At 45.2% G+C, this 24,011-nt stretch overlaps 1 protein-coding gene across 1 annotated transcript in view; it reads right to left on the minus strand.

The window, feature by feature from the left end:
* ANTXR1 (ANTXR cell adhesion molecule 1) overlaps positions 1–24,011 on the minus strand; it is a 107,272-nt gene that overhangs the window by 24,448 nt on the left and 58,813 nt on the right. Inside the window, exons 14-16 of the mRNA XM_075117554.1 lie at positions 13,323–13,364; positions 5,152–5,247; positions 4,497–4,664 (exon numbers count right to left, since the gene is read on the minus strand). Coding sequence (XP_074973655.1) covers positions 4,497–4,664; positions 5,152–5,247; positions 13,323–13,364 — 306 coding nt within the window. The remainder of the gene's footprint in view (positions 1–4,496; positions 4,665–5,151; positions 5,248–13,322; positions 13,365–24,011) is intronic.

Consider the following 24,011-nt stretch of genomic DNA (forward strand, 5'->3'; position numbering starts at 1 on the left):
TGTGAAGAGTAACAAAGAGAGGGAGGAAAAACTCCATCAGAATTTACTTAGAGGCAGAACCCTCTAAGAAAAGGCTGGCAGTTGTGCTGCATGAAGAAAAGGAGGCCTGTTGGCCAGCAAGATGACTGGCCCTGAAATGTTAATTTCCTGGCTCTCTGTTAGATTCAAGCTGCCTTGGTTTGCTGTTGTTGAGGTGTAATTCCTTGCCCTCCTCCTTTACCAACGATTTTTTTAAAGTAGCTTGTTACATGCATGTTTATCTACCTTCTGAAGAGGTGTTTCAACCAGTCCAGTGGAGCGAGTGGAAATTTAACATCTGCTTTAACCAAAGGAGCCGAGTGTACTTGGAGCATGGGCATGAGGGAAAACTTAAGCTGAGTATCAGGAGACATTTCCTATGGGTGAGGTCTGGTAGTCTGTGAAATATTCCCCCCCTGAGAAGTGGTGGAAGCCTCTATGTTATTTTAAAAACCAGACTGGAAAAAGCAGTGAAGGATAGATTCAAGTTAGCAGCCTTTGGCTGAGAGTACAGACCCAATGACCTAATAGGCTATCCCTCCTCGCCTCCCCCTGCCTGTTATGGCTCGGTGATAGCTTCCCTGTGTAACACAATGCAAATTCATCTTCATATGCTCACATCTTCAGGGCGAGAGCTTCTGCCAAGAGTGCTGATGAATTTTGCCAATTTTGCTAATTCCTTATTGCACAGGGAGAATAATAGCAGGACCCCTGCTTCATAGCAGTGGTCCCCTCTGTTTGTGATGAGTGTTCATGATTGTGCATGGGGAACGTGCTGGATACAATCATCCCATCTGCATACACTGTCTTTTTGAGTGCAGTTCAATAAGGCCTGTGGTGGCAATTAATAGTTAGGTGAATTCTTGTCCACAGACAGACTCCAGGTGCTAAATACTACCCAGACATGGAACACCCCAAAGTTAGGGGACTATTTGGATATGGAGTCTTGGATTTGAACTGTCCTTATCCTGTATACAATTTGAATGGTACAAGCGAGATATATCTAAAGGAATTAAGATTATTTATCACCCATGAGATACTCCTAATATTTGTAGGCCTCCTTAAAACTGAATTCTTGCTGTTACAAAGCAAAAGCTCTTCCTAGTCAGAGTCAGAACTGAACTTGAACCCATTACATACATTGAATCTTTTCTCCAAGCCTCTCTTGAACTTTGGAGAATTTCCAGCTGGGGCAGAGATCTGCAAACCTGACTCCTCTGTTCAGAACTGATTTCCTACCACGTCAAATAAACTCTGAAAACTAACTAAAAGTCTCCTGAGGCTGCAATCCGATAACGTGAACTGGTGAAGGAAGAGGGGAGAAACTCAGCAGTGTCTTCTATGGGAAAGGACCCAGCTCCCAACTAATGATCTCAGGTAGTTGTACCCACAGGGGTTCCAGCTGCCTGAGCACGTATTCAGGGCTCTTTGTGCTACAACCAGTGTTTCTGGCAGCCCCGCAGCGGTTAGAGCATAGCTTTGTGTGCTATGAACCCTCTGACTGCAGCATGCAAAAAGCAACTGAGCTGCATCTCTCAGCGGGGTGAGGTCATTTCCATGAGCCCACAGAAGGAGTGAAAAATCTCCGAGATGGGACAAGTGTGTTTTACAAACGCTTTCCACTAGATACAAAACGACAATGCAATGCATTTAGGAACAAAGGAACAGCTATAGGGGATGGTGCTTACTGCATTCCCCACTCTGAACTGAAAACAGTTGACTCTCTTACCTGTCCCACTGTGGGAATGAATAACCTTCGTGAACACATGCTGAAGTCATTATAACACAATTGCAAATGACTTGCTGGTAGGCTATGTTTATTAGATGATAATCTTTAAGGGGGAAAAGAGAGAGGGCATTAGACCAGATTTTCAGAGAGGTTCACATTTCCGTATCCTCCGGAAACCACTCTTACTCCCTTGTGCATCCTTGCCATTCCCATCACTGGATTCGAACCAGCTGCAAGGTCAACGACTGAGGAAAGCCAAAACACGTGACTTGCCCAAATTCCTATGGGCACTGCGTGGAGCTGAGCAGAAACAGGTTACAATGGAGGGAAGCCTGGGTTTATTGCAGGGTAATATATCTGCATTGCAATAACTTGGCTAATAGAATATGTCCAACTAGATTGACTGCTATTGGGGAGGAAGAAAACAGGAGAATAAACCTAATTTCCACCGGTGAGGCACTTCCCCATTCCTCAACACAAAGATTAAGGTGAGCTCTGTACACCAAGAGGTTTACTACATAGGTGACGCACGCCCTCTTTGCAGACTGCTTGCAGATAGATTGCCTGTAGGTTTCTAAGACCCTAACCAGCATCTCCACCCTTCAAAATTAAATCCAAGCTCCTGTGGTGCAAGGTTTGCACTTGATATGAATCGGGCATTTTCAGTCGTTTTTGAGACTAATAACTACAGTGCTGCTACAAATAGCCCCAGACTGAAAAGAGACAGGAAGGGTATTAGCATTTCCCAAGAGTTAAACCTGAGAAACAGGAGTGCAGGATTATTTTTTTTTCTTTTCATCAGAGCAGTTCTACAGTAGTTAAGCCGTCCTCCTTTCCTGAGGATGGCTTAATTTGTCCTGAACACAAAAGATAAGCTTTCTGACATTGGAGCGCCCTCATACCGCTCCCTGGATGAGGCAACTAATATCTGTTTTGTGCCGTTTGTTTCTCTTAATGCAGGAGAAGCATTCACATGTGCAATGAAGAGTTTTGCTTAAGTAAGTATTCAGTTGCTTGCTTGTTTCCATTTTGTACACTGCCAACAATTTGTATTAGTGAAGACAAACTGAAGAACAGCTGCCTGCCCTTGGGACAGATGGCAGAGAAGGAGAGTCTTCCCAGTTCCTGTGGGCAACTGTTATGCAGCTTTGCATTGCATGTGACCCGATATCAGCATGAATTTGACCTTCCACATCTGAGGCACTCTAATTCAGCCAAACACTGCTTGCAGGGCATCCCGTCCCTGTGAGGCGAGCCTGCTGCCCTGCAGCAAGCCGGGCCCTGTAACCCATGCCTGCTGGCAGACATCCAGCTGCTGCACTGCAATCCTTGCTCTGCTGAGGACAACTCTCCCGGGTGACATTTAGCAGCGTTTTTCTTCCTGTTTTCTCCCCTCTTTCTAAGGAAAGAGGATGTTATTTATTCCCTAGGTCTCAGGGAATATGCAGTGTGGACTTGTATTAGGTTTGCATGGCAAGGTTTTGGTAGTGGGAGATTAAAGGGGTGTCTTCTGTGAGAAGCTGCGGGAAGCTTCCCCTGTGTCTGATAGAGCCAATACCAGCTGGCTCCATGACGGACCCGCCGCTGGCCAAGGCCGAGCCCATCAGCGATGGTGGTAGCACCTCTGGGGTAACATATTTAAGAAGGGGGAAAAAACCTGCGCAACTGCAGCTGAAGATGGGAGGGAGAATATGTGAGAGGAAGAACCCTGCAGACACCCAGGTCAGTGAAGAAGGAGGGGAGGAGGTGCTCCAGGTGCCAGAGCAGAGATTCCTCTGCATCCCGTGGTGAAGACCATGGTGAGGCCAGCTGTGCCCCTGCAGCCTGTGGAGGTTAACAGGGGAGCAGATATCCACCTGCAGCCCGTGAAGACCCCACGCCAGAGTAGATGGATGCCTAAAGGAGGCTGTAACCCGTGGGAATCCTGCACTGGAGCAGGCTCCTGGAAGGACCTGTGGCCCTGTGGATAGAGGAGCCCACACTGGAGTAGCGGAAGAGCGTGAGGAGTCCTCCCCTGAGGGGGAAGGAGCAGCAGAGACAATGTGTGATGGACTGACTGCAACCCCCATTCCCCATCACCCTGCGCTGCTGGTGGGGATGCGGTAGAGAAAATTGGGAGCAAAGTTAAACCTAGGAAGAAGGGAGGGGTTGGTGGAAGGTTTTTTTTTTTAAGATTTGGTTTTATTTCTCATTATCCTACTCTGATTGGGCTGGTAATAAATTAAACTAATTTCCCCAAGTCAAGTCTATTTTGCCCGTGACAGTAATCGGTGAGTGATCACACCCTGTCCTTATCTCAACCCATGAGCCTTTTATTATATTTTCTTTCCCCTGCCCAGCCGAGGAGGGGAGAGAGAGAGCAGCTTTGGTGAGCACCTGGTGTCCAGCCTGGGCCAACCCTCCGCAGGACTAAAGGGCCTGCCCTCGGAAGTGCGGTTGGGTCTGTAAGCACTTTACAGAAGCCAGCTACACCACCGGAAGCAGCCAGGATCCTACTCTGGTCTAAGAAAGCAATGCAGCCCCAAACCCTGATCAATGTGGTGGTAAATCCCCATTGCCCCATGTGGCTCCTTTATACAGCACCTCCCCAGGCACGCGGTCAGTGGGACTCCCTCACGCACAGCTACTCTAGCAGCATCTTGAGATCACAGGTTTGTGGACAGCTCTACATCTTGGCCTCAGATGTGAAAAAAATTAATACAGATCTCCTGGAAACATCCTACACAGTACAACGCTGGACTGGACCTACCTTGATTGGAGAGTACCACTTCCGAGGAGAGGAAGGCCTGCGCATGTTGTTCGCAAGGTTCCTGGGTTCAGGGAACTCGTATTCCTGTTCTGGCATCTTGACTCTAGCATTCTTAGCTTTCTCTAACTTAGCGCCTTCTTCTGTGGAGCCCTTTTCTCCCCAGCGCACCTGGAAAGATGGCATCACGGTGTATTACAACAGTGGCTGCCGTACAGAGTTACATCCCTGCTGTAATAACTAGACCCTCATCCATATTTTCCCAGTGTCCAAATCCAAGGTGAAGAGCAAGGCACAGTCTGCAAAGCTTGTTTCTAGACTAGAGCCTAAACCTTGAACTTCTCCTCCTTTGTGATTTTTGAGAAATATGAGTGGAGAAAGTTTTCTGAAAAACTAAAAATATTTCTCTGTAATCTGTATGGCAACACTGTCCCTGTATCCCAGGCATGGACCAGGATGTAGAGGAAAAAGATGGTCCCAAGCTTGAGGAATCTATGTTTGGCTCTCAAATAGTCCTATATAAAAATGATCTGTGCTCAGACGTACAAAAGGAAGTTTGTGCCCTTCTCCTGAATTTCTTCCTGGGTAGATTGCAGGGGGATATCACAGCTGAGTTCGCAAATAAGATCTTCTAATACACGAACTGGTATCTAATTACCTCCATTCGTTTGATGCCGCCAACTCCTCGTCCACCATAATAAGAGGCATCTACTGTTGGCCATTTCTTCTTTGGAAGGCCATCATCATCCTCCTCCTACAAAACAGAAGGAAGATGAAGCATGACTAGAGGTAGAATGGAATAAACAGGCACAGGCTATGGGTCCTCTGAGCCTGCTAGAGCCAGTGCAGTCAAGGTTCTGGTCTCTCACTGGTTATTTTCCAGAGGATGTACACTCATGAAAATAAAATGTTTCATGATATAAACATCACTGCCACTTGAAAGGTACGGTCCAACTCCAGCAAGAATGTGATTTTTGCATGGTTTTTAGTTTTGGTGGTTTTTTTTTTCAAGGAGACTATCTTTCATCATCTTTAAATTCAGGGAAGTAAACTATTTCCAAGTTGCAAAATGTCCAAAGCAGCCACCAAAATAGCAATCAGCATAGCTCAAGAGCTGGGGTCTTCTGGCTGCAAGCCTGGTTGATATGCCAGGCACGAGTGCTGGTAGCAGGGACTTACCTCTGCCATCCGTTCACTTACGCCTGTGATTAAGGAGAGAACAGCTGCTGCTCTGAGGAGTGTTCCCCGACTCATGGCTCCCCGTGCCGGAGGACCCCCCAGGGCCCAGATAAATCACTGTATTCTAGTTCAGATTTGACAGAATTGGGGGGAAAGCAAGGAAGAAGCAAGTCAGATTTACTCCTGACTGAAGGCAAAGTAGGAGTACATTTGGAAACAACCCCCATGTGAATGCCCAACACGGAGATGAGGTTTTCCTGAGATGAGCTGGCTGAGTGTAATAGGATGGAAAAGTCTAATGGAAAAGTTACAAGAATGGAATTAGCTCCTATAATGAACTTCTGCCTCTGCCGGGGAGGCTGCCCATGGAAGCCCATGTGGCTTCAGTGATTTTCATGGGCTTATGCCAGCAGAAATTCAGGCCTCGTGTGAAAAATGAGACTTAAATTCTGTACAAATTTCAATGTGTTCTACCCTTATATACTGCAGGCAGAAACCTACGGTACATCACCAAACACGAAGTTAAATATGCTCAGTACCACAGCCTTGAGGGACGGCCAGATTAACAAATCAAGAAAATCTCCTTAAGTTTATTTAAAATGAGTCTTGCTAATGTTCTAGCAAGTGCATTCTATACATTCTATGTTCTTTGTTGCACTATATAACAATGCCACATATGCTCTGACCTGTACAGTGCCTTTCCCTTTAATTTCTACAGTTCAGGCTGTGAACTGGCAAAGCAGAAAAGCAGAGTTCATCAAAAACGTGAAGTATTTCCTGTGAAAAATGTGGAGAGAAATGAAAAATGGTCCCTCTCTTTTTTTTCTTTCTTTAATTTTTCACAGGGATTTGGCAAAACTCCAAAACGTAGGAGCTTTCCAAAACTGGAAAAGCCAAAAATACTTTGAAATTGAACTCCCCAGTAGGAAAACTGAAAAACTGGGGGAAAAAATCCAAGACAAACTATGCTTTTCATGTCAAACAAAAGGATTTCTGTTTTTCAAAATACACATAAATTCGGCTGCAAAATTTGTCCTGATCTAAAGGAAGAGTGAACAATTGAGTCATAAATACAAGGTTCCCCTCCTTCATAGCTGACCTCTTTCTCTCGCTCTGGGTTAGGGCTGCTGAGGCTCTCTGCTGCAACCGAAGAACTTAATATCTCTGCATGAAGTTTTCCATGAGGACTTTTTAAAAAACTGGAATCAAAGCCATCTAAATATTTTCCTTCAGCAATGCTCTTTCTCTCTCTTCAGTTTAGCACAGACTGGACTTCTCACAACAGGAAATACCAAGGTTTAGGAAATCTTCCCCGCAAGCCCTTAAAAGCCCTGCAAGTCACTTCAATCTAAGATAGGAGCGTTTCTGCCAGAACAACAACAGAAACAGCACACGCACAAAGAGACAACAGTGGACACTTGAAAAACAAAGGAGTCACAAGCTTTCTTCAGGATGAGTCTGTTTACATGTTTTGAAGGGCATGGGAGGTTTTGCAATACAAGTAAAAAAAAAAAAAACCACCAGTGATGTCCTACGCGCTTGGCAGATGTGCTCACAACACACGTGAGTAGCTACAGGAAAGCAACTGGGAACTTGGGGGTCCAGGTAGGGAGACAGCAGGAAAACAAGAAGAAAGAGGCGTACAATCCCCACGTCCAGCATCCCAGCTCGCTGTCCCATTCACAAGGTCTGAGCCAATAAAACAGGGCTGAATTCTCACGTCATGGCTCAGTTTTGCCCGTATTTTTCTACACTTAGCTACGACGGGGGTTTTGCCTCAGGAAGAACTGCGTAAGGAAGTGCTCTGACCCAGCAGCAGTATGAAAAACAGCCCCGGAAAATTCAAGTGCATTTAAGGATGCTGGAAATTGACTGTAAAGAACTTGGCATCTTTCCACCCCCAAAATCTGCTTTAGATGGAGCTAGAGTTTCTTTTAAAAAATAAGAAGAAGCAGGACATAGCTACAGTTCACGGTCAGAGATCCAGATTCATAACTGCTGGTTTTCAGAAAACAAAGATCTGTGTTTATCTCAGAGTCCATGCCGGGCTCTGTATACTTCGACCCTGACCTGAGGGAACCTCATCTGTGGGTAACACAAGGATAATTCAGGCTCCACTAGGGACATCTGAGCCACTCAGGGTAAGAACTCAAACTAAATTTGGCCAGATATTAAAAAAGTTTGGACAACTTACCCCACTCCCCACCCTTATAATTATTTTCACAGTTGTCTCTGAATCTTGTGCCTGAATCTTGTCACAATTTAGCATTTACAGAGAGCTCTGACTGCACAAAGCGCTGTAAGACACAGCAGGGTAATCATTCCTCTGAGTAAGAGATGTTATCATCTGATTTTACAGCTGAGGAAACATGGAGGTGAATACGCTGCCCTCAAGGCTTCTGGCTCCTTACTGCCTCCTTCTCCCAACGCTAAACGTCTTTCCAAACTGCGTGGCCACCTCTCAGATGCAGAGGAATCATTACGCGTCGAGGACGCCTTGCTCGGTTCTCAAGAAACATTTCCTCCCTGCTGTGGCAGGTTTTGCTCATTACATTATACTCTGCCAGGCAGCTAAATTGTAACTGCATAAACTTGTCGCTTTGTTTTTTCTCATATCTTCCCCTGTCACTGGCCCAAGCCTGCAAACTATTGTCAGAAAGCACTCACAGGTCACAAAGGCATCTATGGGAAACTGTTCTACTGGTGCTCTAAGGAGCAGGCTGAAGAAAGACCTCAACCCTCATGAGGCACCAAAATATCCACATATAAGTTTATCCTTGAAGACACAAAAACCAGCCTTTGTTTACTGTCCACAGAAACTCCTAGTTTATCGATGGTACGGATTCTTAAAGATCCTGCCTGAAGTTACATCCTCCAAGTGCAAAGCGCTGTGCACACAGTTAAGAAGAGAACCCCCATTTTGATGAAGATGAAGGAGAAAGGATGTTGAGTTATTCCCACTCTCTAGCTCAGACACTGAACTACAGGAAGATGAAATAAGGACTTATAAAGTCAAGGGAATTAACAGTGGTGCTCCCATTGCAACTGTGGTGGGATTAAACCCGACTTTCACAGCCTCCTCACTAACCGAGTTTGCTGTGCTGGGCCTGCCCAGATATTTCACATGAAAAGTTGGCTATAAAACTCCACACCTTCACAGTGTAATACCTCCACCTCATCTGTTGCCAACAACATCCCAAGTCTTTTTCTTTTAAATGCCTGTCTCTTGAAAGGTTCCTTTTCTCCTCCCATATTTCTGCAACTCATTGTAAAAGGGGAAGGAAGAGAGCTGGCATACCACTGTGACTTGGCTTTAGTTCAGGAGTAACACCTGCCTTGGTGTCTTCAAAAAATTCTTATTAGATCCTTTCTCTGGAGCTTATTTTGCTATCTCCCTAGCAAGGCTTTTCAGGAAGGAGGAGGAAAACAATTTAGAAAAGATTAATAAACACCAATAAGTGAGATGAAGCTCCTCAAGCAGATGAATCCCTGTTAGTCATTCTCTGGCCTCATGAATGTTCAGCTCGAAAGAGATTAGTTCACAAAGATCAAAGTGGTTCAAGCTGAACAGGTGGTTTCATTCATTGGCTTAACAATAGCTGTCACGCAGCGAGTTAAATTCCTCCTTTTCATCCTGGCCTCCCATGTCAGTGATAATTGCCCTTCAGCATCTCATGCCTGTGTTGCTGTGCGGTCCGTTCTCTCCAGGACTTTGTTGTGTGAGTTTGCTCTGGTCTATGTGGGTAAGATGACAACAGACATAAGAATTATCCTATTACAGGCTGGTTGGTGGCTTGGCTCTGGTGCCACGCTAGGGGTGACCGTGGAGCTTGGGTGACAGAGCAGCAGGGAAAAAATGGGGCTGAGTGATGAGGAAAGGGCACGCTCTGGTCATCTGGGAGATCTCCTGCCTGGATTGCCAGACTTCGGGAACTTTGTGCCCCTGAATCCCTTCTGCAGGAGAAAGCGCTTTCCTGACAGAAAATGAAGATACAGCAGTGCATTTTAACATTGCCTGGTCTCTGTTTACAGGGCAGGGGAGCGATGAGAAAAGCACGCACCTCTTGGGGATACTTTGGAGGGGTCCAGTTTACGCACCCTCTTACTGCAGTCACAGTCTGTCCTTCCATGGGACTGACTAGCAGCAGACCTCTGGCATGGGTCAGGTACAGAACAGGAAATTGTTGGAAGCTGCAGAGCCCTGCAAGTGGGTTTTTTGGGTGTAGAAGATGGGTTGCTCTAGTGAGAACCAGCTTTGGCCTCGTGGTAAGCTCCTGGTCTGAGCTGAGTAAGAGTTGCTCCAATAAGCCTAGCCTGAAGGTGATGGGACACATGAATAAAAGCAGCTGTGTCTTCCTCCAACAGGGCTAGAAAAAAGCCTTCCTATCCACTGGAGGTTGAAGAATGTGGTTTTGATCCACCATCAATGACTAATCTCAGGCCAGAAAGGTGCTCACTGGCTCCTCGAGGCATTCGCCTCTTCCGATTGGCATTAACTCAATCTTTCCTGACTGTAAGTAAAACCATCTGTCCTTCACCTGGGCCTAACCTCCTCCAGTATGCTGCGTTGTCTGAGGAGCCCAGCGGAGAGTTGACGACATTAGCAATTTCTGAATGAATTAATTGAAAGTTTCTAGCCAGTAATGATTTCCTTCACCAACAGTGAGCGTGTCTCCAATACGTCTCAAAGGACCTTTAAAGTAGAGTTCAATAAAACCTTTGGCGGGTTTGACAGCAATGCTACGTTCCCCTCATTGTTACAGTATAATGCATTCTCCTTGCAGTGCAAAGACATATGGGCCTCAGCTCCCAAATCTGCTGATGCAAGAATTCCTCTTGTCTTTTTTTTGCCAAGATTTTTGGGAGAAGAAAAAAATATTACCGTAACTGTAATGCTGCTGCTTAAGGGATTAGCACTCTCATGCTGGAGACAAGCAGTTGCTAGGTTTTCTGCAAGGGAGAAAGATATCTGCAACATGTAAGAAAAACTGGATTACAGAAAATTAACTCCATCTTCTATTTGTTTTGAGCAAAGTAGAAAATCTGGAGCATCCAACCTTCTGTGAAAGCACACACTGCTGCCAGTCCCATTCTGTAGGCCCGGCTCCATAAGAGTAAATGGGACCAACTAAATGCATCTTTGCAGAGCTTCTCCTATTTTTCCACTAGCAGGAAGCTCTTCTGTCTGGGGGGAAAAAAAAAACCAACGCATGGTACAAGTCGCAGCTTCAAGCCTTACTAATTTCTGAGCACTGCTCTGATGCTATACAGTTTCTAAAATGGTACAAACCGCATTTTCCTTTTCAAGAAACCTTGGGCTGCTAATTGTGTGAGACGGCTATAGGAAGACTGAGTATTGAGCTTAGGGATGTGCTCTGATGGAAAGTATGTGTGAAATTATACCATTAGACTAGTCCCTACAGCACTGACACACCGTTGTAACCAAAGCCCCCCTATCCCAGGGTCCCCAAACAGTAAGAACAATAGCCAAAAGATTGTACAGATCTCCCCCTGTATTAATGAGGGAGCAGGTGAACTACAGGTATGAGTTAATGCAATTTGTCAGGCACCATGTAGTGCCTTACTCTGGGTACAACCAAAGCCTGGGCAAGTCTGCATTTAAAGCCATCATCTCTAGGGAGCAAGCCTGAGAACAACCACAACATTCTGCTTCTATACCAAGAGGATTTGCCCCACGTTCTCCACGGAACAAGAGCAGGTTAGTTTAAATAAAAAGCCAGTGGCAACTCTATTGCTAGAGGAAAGCTCTGAAGCAGATGGATGAATTGAGGACTGTTTCATCCAAAGAGCTGCACAGACTGTTCCTCTCCGTCAGGATCAGGGCCGAGAGAAAATATAACATGTCCAGAAATATCTTTACACCAGCTTAACTAAACTTATCCTGAGGCAAACATAACTGGTGTGCTGCAACTAGTTTATTTTTCAGCAACTGGTCTGCTTTTGCTGAACTTACTGGTTTGATAAAAGGCTTCCTTACATGTGAAGCACGCCTTCCCCCTCAGCACAGAGATCTCATTTCCCCTTCCAGTCCTTGGCCAGTGAGCCAGCATTCCAGAATGATGTATTTTAATTAATTTTAGCAATTGAATCCCTTGTCTTGGAGGCATGTGTGATGCAGAACAGAGCATGTGCAATTTCAGGTTAATATTTTCCTTTTCATTCAGAGGATAGAAACTAACAAAGCTAGTGGCTTTACATACAGCCCAAACAGAAATGCCTGCTTAGGAAAACAGGCCAGATGCCTGCATATAGAGGCATGGGGAGCACTGGATCCAAATGCAAGTCTCCCTTGGGTCCAGGAAGGTTCAGATTCAGAGTTTTGCTTCAGGCTTGTTTTGAAGTGCCACCAAGATGGAGGTTCTAGTACTGGCCTTGGCTCCAGCTGCCCTGAACTATTTTTCTGTGCTCAGTGCAGGCAGAAGCTAGGCTGGATTCCACCCCTGTAGCGTTGCAAAGGACTGAGCTTTAAGGTCTCTGTCTGCCTCAGCTCAGAGCACACTCACTGGGCCAGACTTTAGGGAGAGCACAGAGAGGACCATTTCAGCAAGCTTTTCCACTTGCAAGATGAAGCAGGCAATGAATTTGTCTCCAGATGCCAAAAAGCAAGGCAGACTAACCAACCAAATCACTCTGAGTGTAGATCTAAGTCTTCTCTTACTTGCATAGTTAAGAGGAACTGATCCAAACACCAGTGAAGTCAATGGAAAAACTCCCATTGGCATCACAATGCGCCCTGAACGCAGCCCAGTGACTTTTCAGTGAAATCCCATGTGCAAAACAGTGAAAGCAAAGAGACTCATTGCATGCTGGTAGCAGGACATGGAGAGAGGCGGATGAAAAATAGGGCATGTTTCTGGGCAGAGTCTACTCATGGTGAAATAACTTTAAACCATTTGTTACCCAGAAAGGGGTAAGCAGAATTAAGATGAAGGTTTTAATGTTGCTTTATTGTTTCTCTCCATTAAAACTTCCCTGGCTACCGCAGATCTTCTGATGTCAAGACGAATTTACTGGGGTTTTACATCTGCTCAGAATCTGGTCTGCCATCCTCAGACACACTGCAAAGTCTGTGGGCTGCCTTTGCTCTCAGCAGCTGTAGTCCAAGGGATCAGCATTGTGAGTGACTGCTCGGCTGCCAGGAGCAGTTATATATGCTAAACCATCAAAATCGTTACCACGCCATTCCAGGAAGGCAGTTAAGCATATGTTTAGGTTCCATTAACTTCAAGGTTAAACATATGCTTAAGGGTTGTCCTTTTTTTGAATCACAGCTTAACTCTGTAGTGCTGTCCCAATCGAGTGGAAGTATTGTCCGCCTCTGTCCTCCCTTCCTCCCTTCTCCGCGGAGTTACTGTATACATAGATCTAACATCACTCTTAAATAAATAAAAAACACATCTCTACTTGTGTAGAAAGCAAAGTGAGCAGAGCAAGACACACATGGCAGATATCAGTGAAAAAGCCCCTAGTTTAGCTAAACCACTACTGAGTTTAAGGCTACAAAGCTGAGTACAAAAGGTTGAAATGGTCCATGCTCTGCCATGCAGCAGAATCACAACCTCTTCATGAGGAGACTGAACAAAATCTTGTCCTAAACATTGAGGAAATCAGGTTGTCAGCATTACTCACCTCACTGTCTTCTGCAGGAGGCGGGGGGGGCTCTTTGATGATCTAGAAGGATCAGAAAGAAACAGAATAGTAAATCCATACTTTGTTCTTTAGCACAATTCAAATGTCACTTAAACAAACCAAAACAAGAAACCAACAGGATATGCCACTGTGACCATCTCCAGAGGTAGTTACCATACTGCGTGATTACAGGGTGACTGTGTGCTACTGGTGTCGCCGTCACCAAGAGCAAGAGGGGAAACAGGAGGTGTCCCAAAGCCCTGCCATAGAGACGTTTCCTAACTGCAGCTCCAGGCTTACGTTGCTCATTAGGTGAGCCCTGCCCTACGTGAGGTAACAGCAAATTCAGTCACCTATCTTTGATTCTCCAGCCTCCTAATCCCAGTAGGAGCCGTAGTCTGTCCTGGTTCTAAGTAACAGCTAGCAACCACTGTCTCACTGGAACAACCATGCTAAAATCAGTGTCTCCTTCTACTGGCCATTGCACACGTGTACAGATCCTGCCTCAAATAATTTACAGGGCTGAACAAAGACTGGAAAGCAAAACCAAGATGAAGTAAAATGCCCTGGAGACATTGCAAAGCAGTAATAAAGCCCCAGCCTCTGTCTCCCAGGCCCATACTTCATTCCAGAAGTCTGTGCCGCCTGATGCTCTCTGAAAAAATGCTTTTCACATTATCAGGCTAATATAGCTCACTCTCATAAACTTTAAAAAATATAAAAATGTATATGTGTTTGAGGCTCTCCCAGGGTTCCTAATAAAGCAAGCAGGGTGAGGTTTTAGACCGGTCCAGGATATTCTCCATAGAAACAATTTAAGTTTATGTGGGCGTGAGGCTATTATTTCATGCAAAAAATTTGCATCTAGGGCTCGGCAGGCAGTTGGCTATTATCACAGCCCTCCACTCCAAGAGCAACAGAGAGCCTTCCAAAGGAAAGCAATTGCATACAGGCATGTCAAATATCTCTCCCTTACACGAGACGCACCCCAATACACAGCCATTGCAGTCAACGGATTAAATCCGCCCAGTCACGTCAATGCAATTGCCCCGGGGATGGATTTTCTCCAGTAGCTTTAAGTCCATCTGGATGAGGCAGCTCTTTCTTTACATACCAGGTCATGAGTCGGATGCTACCGGGGTGCTGAGCACCTGTGGAGATAGCACTGAGTGTCCTCAGCTCCTCTCAGGACGGGGTATTAGGTGTAGAGGCTGCCTGGGCATGAGGTACAGATGTGTAGGAATAAAAATTACCCTTAAAAAAGAAAAATCACAGTCCCAAACAATAACAGCTTGGCTGTTTAGTGCAGAAAGGGAAAATGACAATCACATTAAAGGCCCTGAAGATATAAATATTTACAACAATTCCTCTCACTCGTGTTTTTCTTTCTCTGATGAGCTCACTGTTTTTATTTTCCTCTGCAAACCCGGAGTCATGCAATGTGGCCATTAATGAAGAGCATGTGCCTCTGGCTAGGGGGGAGATCAGGGCTGGATCAGTCCTTCATTTGCACCTCAGCCCAGAGCAGTGACGCCTGTAGAGCTCTGCCACTACCTGTTCCTGGGCAGCAGGGCTTTTTTGGTGGCCCACAGTGCCCCCGGGGAACCCCTGCTAAAGAATCGTCATGCTTTAGGAATCAAGACTGAATCTTTGTTTATGAGCACAGAAGCACAAAGCAGATGTGGAAGCAGGGAAGGGCACGCGAGGAGCATGGTAGATGCACCTGCTGCCCTGCTCACAGCATCGCTCATTCTGACCCAGCAGAGCTCTGGTGAGGCTGCGGCTGTAAAGCCAGGGACCATGCAGGGGAGAAAGGAGGGGCGATGCCCCAGAGGGGGATGAGCTCGGGCTGACTAGCACAGCTGGTGAGTGTCTGATACAGCACCCACCTCTCTCTGTCTACCCTGGGGATACCAGCTCTCCCTGATGGAAAGCAAATGATGAAAAGCAGAGGAAAAGTTGTCTGCATCAGAGCACCGCTCTGTGGAAAGGAAATCGTGGGTAGCAGTGTGGTTTATTCACAGTGCTGCTCCTTGGTTTATGGAGATGGAGACAACATAATGTCTTATATGTCTCTTGACAAAATAAATATTGACACAGTGTGTCAATAGTGTTTGTAGCCACGTTTTCAGATATATTTTGGTCAGTGTGAGGGGAGACGCTTGTTACCAGTCCTCCTTTTGAACCAAACCCATTAATCCAATGCTGAGAAATGTCAGATATCTGATCCAAAATATACCCATTGGAAGTGGCCTTATTCCCTTCCTCTAACATTACTCTGGTGGAACAGCATGGGTTCCAGTGGAGTTTCTCTCATTTGCATTGGTATGAATCATCAGGATAACCCGTCCAATATATTTGGTCCAGCTAAGCATTCAAACACAACTTCTCAGCCAGTATCACTAGAAACTCTTGAGATTACAGGCTTGGAAATGAGGAGATGGCTGTGTTTTTCATATATTTGCATTCCTTTTCATAACATATGCACACACATACACGCAAACTAACTGATTTCTGTAAACAGATGAAGTTTTTTTCTCAGAGTCCAAGAGGAAAAAAAAGAGATTTCTTCTGTTTTTAAGTGCTATGCACTTCCAAGAGCAGCTGAACACCCCGTAAGCTGGCGACATAGATTGGTTAGACAAGTCCAGAGATCAGGAGGGTTTAGTCTCCTCTGTCTTTAAGCCTGTACGAACTTTCAAAGTTCAAGGCTAACAAAAAATGTATTTTCCCTCTTGCTGTCACAAAGGCCTTTGGTCTACAAAAAGTACAAATCTTTTCCTTCGCCTTTTTGGATTCTTATAGTTACAGCTGTGTGTGCACGAGACCCTCACTCTGGGGTCCTGGAGGCAGTGAAGCAAATGGCATCTTTGTGCCATCTCACACAAGTGAGCAAAGCAAGTGCCAAGTGGGAATAACAAGGTCCCAGAGCCAAAAGGCAGTGCCTTACGGCCACTCATTTTGCACAAACAGAAACAATTACTCAAGTACAAGAAAGAAAATGCCACTACAGGGATCTCACGGAGGATACAGCCCGCCCTGGCACAGAACACTCAAGTCCGCCACGTTTTGTTCTGGGCTGCACCTCTCGCCTTCCCTCTGCCTCGCCAGATGACACACATGGACCTGCTGAACGCAATCAGCTGGGAGCACGCTTGGCCAAGCAAAATGCTTAGGCTAGTTTAGTTTGGCACAGCTGTAGTGTTTGTTCATGTGTTCTGCAATTGTTTTGATAACCCCAAGCCATTTCTGTGATTGCTGCTGCAACTGTATCTCCTGTCCCTCTGTTTGAAAGAAGAAAAATATGATTGTTCAGCAGCCGTATTTGCTCACTAGGTGAGGAATACCTGAGGGTTTCTACATCATAGCTGTGCTATAAAAACCTTACAATGTGGTCTTTTGTTTTCAAGCAGTAAAGGCCTGCGGGATGGAGAGGTGGTGGCCATTGGCTTTTCTTGGCAGAGGAAGGAACTTCAAGAGTAGTTGTCAGCACTTCCACACACTTAGCCGTGAAAATTCAGGACGGTAATTCTTTGCCTTTCATCACAGATCTCAACATACATGTGACTGACACAGGTCTCTGCTAGCTGACCCACCCTGGTGTCACAGACGCATGGAGAAGCAGCTGTTTCTGATAAATAACCCAGTGTAAAAGCAGAGGAATGCTATTAGCCACCTTTTAGAAGTCTAAAAGCCTTGGAGAGGACTAGTTTTCTGTTGCCCTGAAATTTCTGTAGCCATTCAGGCATAAGAAAGCACATATTGAATCCAAATTTCACAAATTCCAGGAATGTGTCTAGGATGTTTCCCATCTTGGGAAGACCAGAAAACTCCACCAGTTTGGTGTCCAGCAAGCACATATCCAGTAACTCTCCCTGAAGTTTTACATGATAAATAGGGGCAATATGTTTCTTGTCAGTGAAGCGTATCTGCTTTAAGATGAAAGAGATCATCATTTAAAATCAGGGCTACATGAAAAAAGAGCACAAAATAAGAAATAAAGGACTTTGCCTCTAATTAGGACTAAATTTGGAAGGGAGCATGCAGTTAACTGAGCAGATTTTTTTGTCCTTATTTACCTTCACTCTTCTGGAAAATATAGATTATGTATTTTTGCTATCCTAATAGCCTTAACTATGACCCATCTTTTTTTTCCCTTTACATATTTATAGTTTTGACTTTCTTTAAGTCCTGTGACAGGGTTTCATAGTTTAGTTACGAGTAGGGTAAAGGAACGCTTCATTTTTATTTGTTTCATATCTGCCATGTCTTCTAAGTACCCATTAAATCCTTGGAGATTTGGTCTACACTTCAAAGTTTCTAATACAAGCAGGAGCCTGTCCCTATTTCTTCATCTGCAACATAAGACATTCTTCTTCCTAGACATACTAGTAAGAGGTAAATGAAGTCCAATAGGAAAGCTAACTCGCACTTTTAAGTTAACCTCTCTTGTCAGCCTGGAAGCAGATCCAGGAATCTCAATTTTAACTTTTTAAAACTAGGAGACAAGGCTGTTTCACACGCAAGACTTCAGGCTGACGTGATCTGTACTGAATGTGGTTTACGCACAACACAAGTCAAAATCATCCATTGATGAAAAATATGATATTACAGAGGGGAAAAAAGCCCTCCATTTAATTACTCTGGTACAGTTTGCAACTGGATGGGGCTGCCATGGAATTCTCCAGGGAATGCATGAAAAAAATGTACCATCTGTAGAGGTCATTCCTTTTCCTAGGCTATTTCACTTACACAGATAAACAAGGCCAGGATCAGTGGGGTTCGCTCCAAGTGTTTGACCCACTTTCTTTGGAAGACTATATAAACTAAATTCATTTTCTGGACTAAAGGAAAACATCATAGCTACTTTCAGTTACAAGCAGAAGCCCTTGCTCTCACTCACTGATTGCTAGTGAATTTCCTGGTTAATAAGACTATGTCCTAAAGACCTATTTCTCCTTAGCTGAGCTGAGCCAACTTTCTTTGGAAGAAGTGAGAGGCGACCAGGGGAAAAATAAAGGAAGAAGTCATTTTTATTGAGTTAATTACTTCCCATGCAGGACTGGGGCAAAGAACAACAGTACCTCCTCTGTGTTAAATATCTGTTGTGGTCTGGAACAAAGGGTGCTGAACATCGTCAACATTAATAGAATTGGCCTTTGGATCTGGCCTTAAGGAAACACATTAGCAAGTAAAACGGTTTGGGAATCTGATGTCTAGGCATGTCATCTAAAGGCAAGTAACTCCCTTCTGAACACTCAGAGGGCAATGCTTTCCGCTTTCCAAAAAGGAAACTCCATGAAGATCTTTCCATTTGGACACCGCAGAACTGATAGACACTTTGGAGAATCTGGCTTTAACTTTTGGTAATGACACATCACAGCAGCACATCAAAGCACGCCAGCTCAGAGCCTGGTGCACACACGGTTCTATTAGCCCATTCCTCTACCTGGGCTGCTGTAGAGCTGATGGTTTTAGCCCAGGCAAAATGCCTCTGCTAGGCTGTTTTCAGGATCCATGCTAGCCCTTTGAAAGACGGCCAGTTATAGAGCATTATATCCATATCTAAACGACCCTGATCTGACTGACAGGAGGCTGAGAGCCGCAGTGAAGTGCTGCGGGTACTGTGGATGATTAAGAGGACTGCCTTTATCCTCCTGCTGCCCTTTGTGCACAGCAATTGCAAAGTCAGGTTCTGTTATTTACACTACTTTAAACCCACAACGACAGCACTACCTCCAAATGTTTTGGATTGACTGTGCCACAAACGAAGACACTCATTCGTGGCAGCACATGTGGATTCAGAGCTTGGATGTTACACACCACATCACGCTCCAATCAATTCAGTGAAACTACCACATTATACGAGGGGAGTGCTGCCTCAATAGCTCAGATCTGAACCAAAGGCAGGGGCTGCGAGGTCCACAAGCAATTTCTGCTTGCACATTCGCATCTCTTTCTCTCTTTCTCTTGATTTGCCTCAATAATGTTTCAGATGATTCATGACCCCGTGCCCTCTTCTCCCAAAACCATCATAACTACAGAAAAACTGTGCCTCGTGCACATGGGAGCGGGTGGGAATCAGAATACGTGGACCTTTGTAAGTGATCTCCATCAAGCCAACACACACCATGTAATTTTATGACTCTTTAGGGTTGCTGTAGAGTCTATGCACTTCCTCCCCTCCTCTTCCTCCAGTTTAGCCATGATTTTCATGTGGTTTTAATATATATTTTCTGTATTTTCTCCATCCAGCTTTTTGTTTCCAAAACTTCTGGTCAGCTGCAGCACAGACTGAGAGCCAAACAAATTGCTGGGTTCTTCCATGCTTCCTTCCAGAAAGCTGCTTTACAGTTAAAACTGGTATTAGTTGCTTAAATACCAACACCTCATATGCCAGCCACACCCCTGTACTTAAAAGAGCTGCAGTATAAAAATGAGTAAGATGGTGTATATATTCTAAGTGGGCTTCCCCTTCCCTCACCCCTCAAGCCACACTGCATAAGGGAGGCAAAGGCTCCTCTTTACCTCATAAAACCATAAGGAGGTGGGATGTACGAGCATGTGGGGAAATGCTTCAAGTCTCAGAGCTCAGCTGCACCAGGGAGATATTTCCACTCATATCCTCTGCATTTTATCCCCTGCACTGCCCTAGCTAAGATTCAGCCCAAGGCTCGGGGCAGGCTGACCGTAGCCACCACTTCAGCTATGCCAGGGCTAATCTTTCATGCAGATCCTGTTCAGGTGCAAAGGATGGCCCAGACAAAACTCACACAGCCTGCCAATTTTAAGTGTCTATGGGAGACGCTTGCTCAGTGTGGTGCTGCGTGTCGGCACAGTGAAACTGCCCCAGTGCAGACAAGCCTTCCAACTGTTGCATTAATTACGCCTTCGCTATACATCAAAACAATTTAAGCAGCTCCATTTCCAAGCCAATCTAACAATGTGCCTGCAAAATCCTCCTTAAGATGGTTTTGGAGGCTTATTATCTATTTGGCTTACATCTATGCTAAAATCTATTTGGTTTACATCACTATTAAACCTAAGCCTTATGTTGGCCTCCTACCAGGAACAATTTCACCCTTGGGCACCTACATAGCCTCTTGCACACACAGTTACTACTATGAATGCTCAGACTCCCTCAGGTTATGCTGTGTTCAGGAAAGAGGAAGAAAGGGAAGACAACAGCAAAATGCCCACTAAGATCAAAGAGGCCAGGATCTGGCATCTGCTGTTTTGCAGATATGCTCTGCTCAGGAAGCGTGGGGTCGTCCTGCTGTAGATGTCTTTGTATGTGCCATCGTTCTTTTAATGTGTACAGTGCTGGGGTTGTCCGCTTAGCAGGATTAGCTTTCTGTGTTTTCTGTTGTTGGATAAACATCTTGAAACCTCCTGAAACATTAGCACCTGGCTCCTGTCCTCTTATAATATCCCCCCACAGATATTTTGCCTGTGCTTGTATCAGGCACAGCAAAGACCTAATTATTGTTCTGATCCACTAAGCAACAATCGCATCTACTGTAAACTGAGTGGTAAATTCCAGACTTCATCCCAGAATACTTCTGAGACCAATAAACTTGGATACACTTGGAAAGAGCATTTCTTTATGGGTGCATGCCAAGGAGATACTGGGTTCCAGATAAATCTCCAGAGCAAGTCTATTGACTTCAGTCCATTTACTCCAGGGATGAAGCTGGCTTGGTGTCTTTCCTGAAGAACTGCTGGATAATAATGATTCCCATTTAATTAAAAAGCATGCCAAGAGGAATTTCAGGGTTTAGAAATGTGCTTGTCACTCAGAAACAAATTTATACTTGGTAAGAAAAAAAAGGTGGTTGTGTTTTTTTTCTTTTTCTCCGGACACATACACAATTATCTCTGAAATGGCCCTGGGCTTGAATCCACAGCAGTGTCTCTGGGTCTGTGGTTTGGTTATTAGAGGTTATTGCTTGCCTGCCTCTCTTGTCTGTTGTGCAAGCCAGTTCCTCTGCCCTTAATTCACTCTGGGCTTCTGACAGCGCTGCATTCCTTAATGTGCCATTACCAAACCAGTAAATAAGCACTACTCCGCTCTCTTTCTGCCTATCCTGAGCCAAACAGGCTGGGTGCTCCTCTGTGGATTTATCTTCCATTTTACAGAATCTTTGGGTAAGCAATACAGAGTGAGGTATCTTAGCTGCTGATCTACTGCCAAACGTACTGACTGCCACCCCAGAGAGTTGGAAGAGATTTTATACAGGGTCTTGAAGCAAAATCTTCCCAGCAAGCAGGGGGATGTGTTTGACTTACATTTGGAAATACCGGTGAGATAGTCCCCACTTGGAGATCTTGCTAAGAGGGAATGTGGGAGGTAAAGGAGGAGAGAGGGTGAGGAAATGCTTTTATCTACAACAAATTTTTTTAAGTATAGAATTTAAATCTGGAAAATATTAAGCTTATAAAGTCTTATGTGGGCAAGAGACTTTCCCTCTGCTGCACCTCCTTGCTTATCTGGACTGTATTTCTCACACTTCAAGGCGCTGTTATATGACCACTACCCTCGTATCATTCCACTGCAAAAGACCCATATTACCCTTTCAGTGCACAGCTCCATATTCACAGAATCCTATGAGCCAGGGGTCGGAAGGGACCTCTAGAGATCACCCCGTCCCACCCCCTGCTGGAGCAGGCACCCCCAGAGCAGGGGCACAGGGCCGCGTCCAGGCGGGGGGTGAATGTCTCCAGGGAAGGGACCCCACAGCCTCTCTGGGCAGCCTGTGCCCCTGCTCTGGCACCCGCACAGGGAAGGGGTTTGTCCTCATGTTCAGGTGGAACTTCCCGTGTTCCAGCTTGTGCCCGTTGCCCCTTGGCCTGGCGTTGGGCACTGTTGAAAATAGTCCAGTCCCATCATCCTGACACCCACCCTTCAGAATTTATAGGTATTTATGAAATCCCCCCATAGTCTTCTCTTCTCCAGGCTGAACAAACCCAGGTGTCTCAGCCTTTCCTCACAAGGGAGATGCTCCAGTCCCCTGATCATCTTGGTAGCTCTCTGCTGGACTTGCTCAAGCAGTTCCACGTCCTTCTTAAACTGAGGGGCCCAGAACTGGACACAGCACTCCAGATGTGGTCTCTCTAGGGCAGAGTAGAGGTGAAGGATGACCTCTCTCAATCTGCTGGCAATATTGTTGGCCTTCTTACCCGCAAGGGGTTCCCTTCACTTCATAACCTGCTGGTTTTATTCATGCCTTTTTCCTACGAGCTTCATCCTTCTCCTGTAACAGAACCTTAAAACGGCAGCATCACTTAGAGCCTTTCCTTGTATCACCTCAATTCTCCACCAAATCCCAGTGTAAACATCTGTACAGGGCACATCTCCATTGACTTCTGGGCAGATGCGCCAGCAAACAAGTTGACCCAACTGCTCTGGGAACGTGCCATCTAGTTAGAGAAGTAACTCTGAGCACCCTACCACACTGCTAATCCTTTGTCCATTTTTAGAACTAATCTTTATTGTTCTGAAAAGTCCAAATAAATACTTTTCCCCCTTCTGGTTTTCACCTCAGGACAGAGGTGCCAAACTACGGCCAAACTTCTTTTCAGAAGGGATTTACCCCTAGCATTTCCAGCCAGAAACAGAAATAGACAACTAAGACCTTCCCGGGAGATTTCCATCCTTGTTCTGGATGAAGAAATACATCTCACCACAAAGGCTCATCCTCAAATGGGACTGCTCCTGCAGTTTGTGGCTCCAAAGCTCTCAGCACCAGATCATAGGTTTGGTACAACATAGTGCAAGTTTACAACACTGGGTAAGTGATTTAAAAACCAAGAAAAATTACGGTGACCCAGAAACTGGGGCCAGTTTGGGCAGTCTTAAAAGTAGTATCTGAAACATTACATGCAACCATTCAAACCCAGACTCCAGTTCTGCTGACATTTGTACATCCCTAATTCCGGTTCTATATTTGCAGCACAAACAAGACCCAAAGCAAGAGCTGAGCTTCACTGGATTGTATGTTCCACAATAACCAGCCCTTGCCCTGTTCTTCATTGGAAAAGGCAGCCCTAGGGGACGATCAGCAGAGATGTACAGGGGTACAACAGGTCCTTGCAGATAAACAGCAGGGTGGTGTGCGAGAGAAAAGCTTGTCTCAAGTCCTGTGATTTCCGTTTTGCCTCCATTGACCTCTTCCTTCTCTCCTGTTTTCTCCTGATTTCTGTCTGCCTTTTTAAATTAACAACTCTGCGACTGTGCTTTTTAACTCTGCAGAACATTTTGTGAAAAAGCATGGAGGAAAGGTAATGCTCAGTGAAGCGTAGTCATACTTCTACTGAAACTGTCATTTGGATATTTCGAAGTGCTTTCCAGACACGGTGAGCCGGGAAAAAAAGTTAATCTTGCAAAAATTTGCACACTTAGAAATGTCTTTTCCTTGTACCTGAGGCAGAACAAGGACTCCAGCCTGGATTCAGCATGCCTGCATTCTACAGGAGCACTCCAGCACCGAGATACTGACACTGGGGTTAGAGAATCCAGAAAAGCCATTTCTTCCTAAAAAGGCATGGCAACCAATACGATTCCACAAACTGTTTCTGTTTGGTGACCAATAAGTAAGAGTGAAAGGCTCCTGACAAGGTCTGTATGTTAGCAACATTGCTATCTCATGGGTATAGTCCAAAGGTCAGGTAGATGAAACAGAAGCACAA

The sequence above is a fragment of the Phalacrocorax aristotelis genome, chromosome 24 (genome assembly GCF_949628215.1).
Source record: "Phalacrocorax aristotelis chromosome 24, bGulAri2.1, whole genome shotgun sequence".
Classification (NCBI taxonomy): Eukaryota; Metazoa; Chordata; class Aves; order Suliformes; family Phalacrocoracidae; genus Phalacrocorax; species Phalacrocorax aristotelis.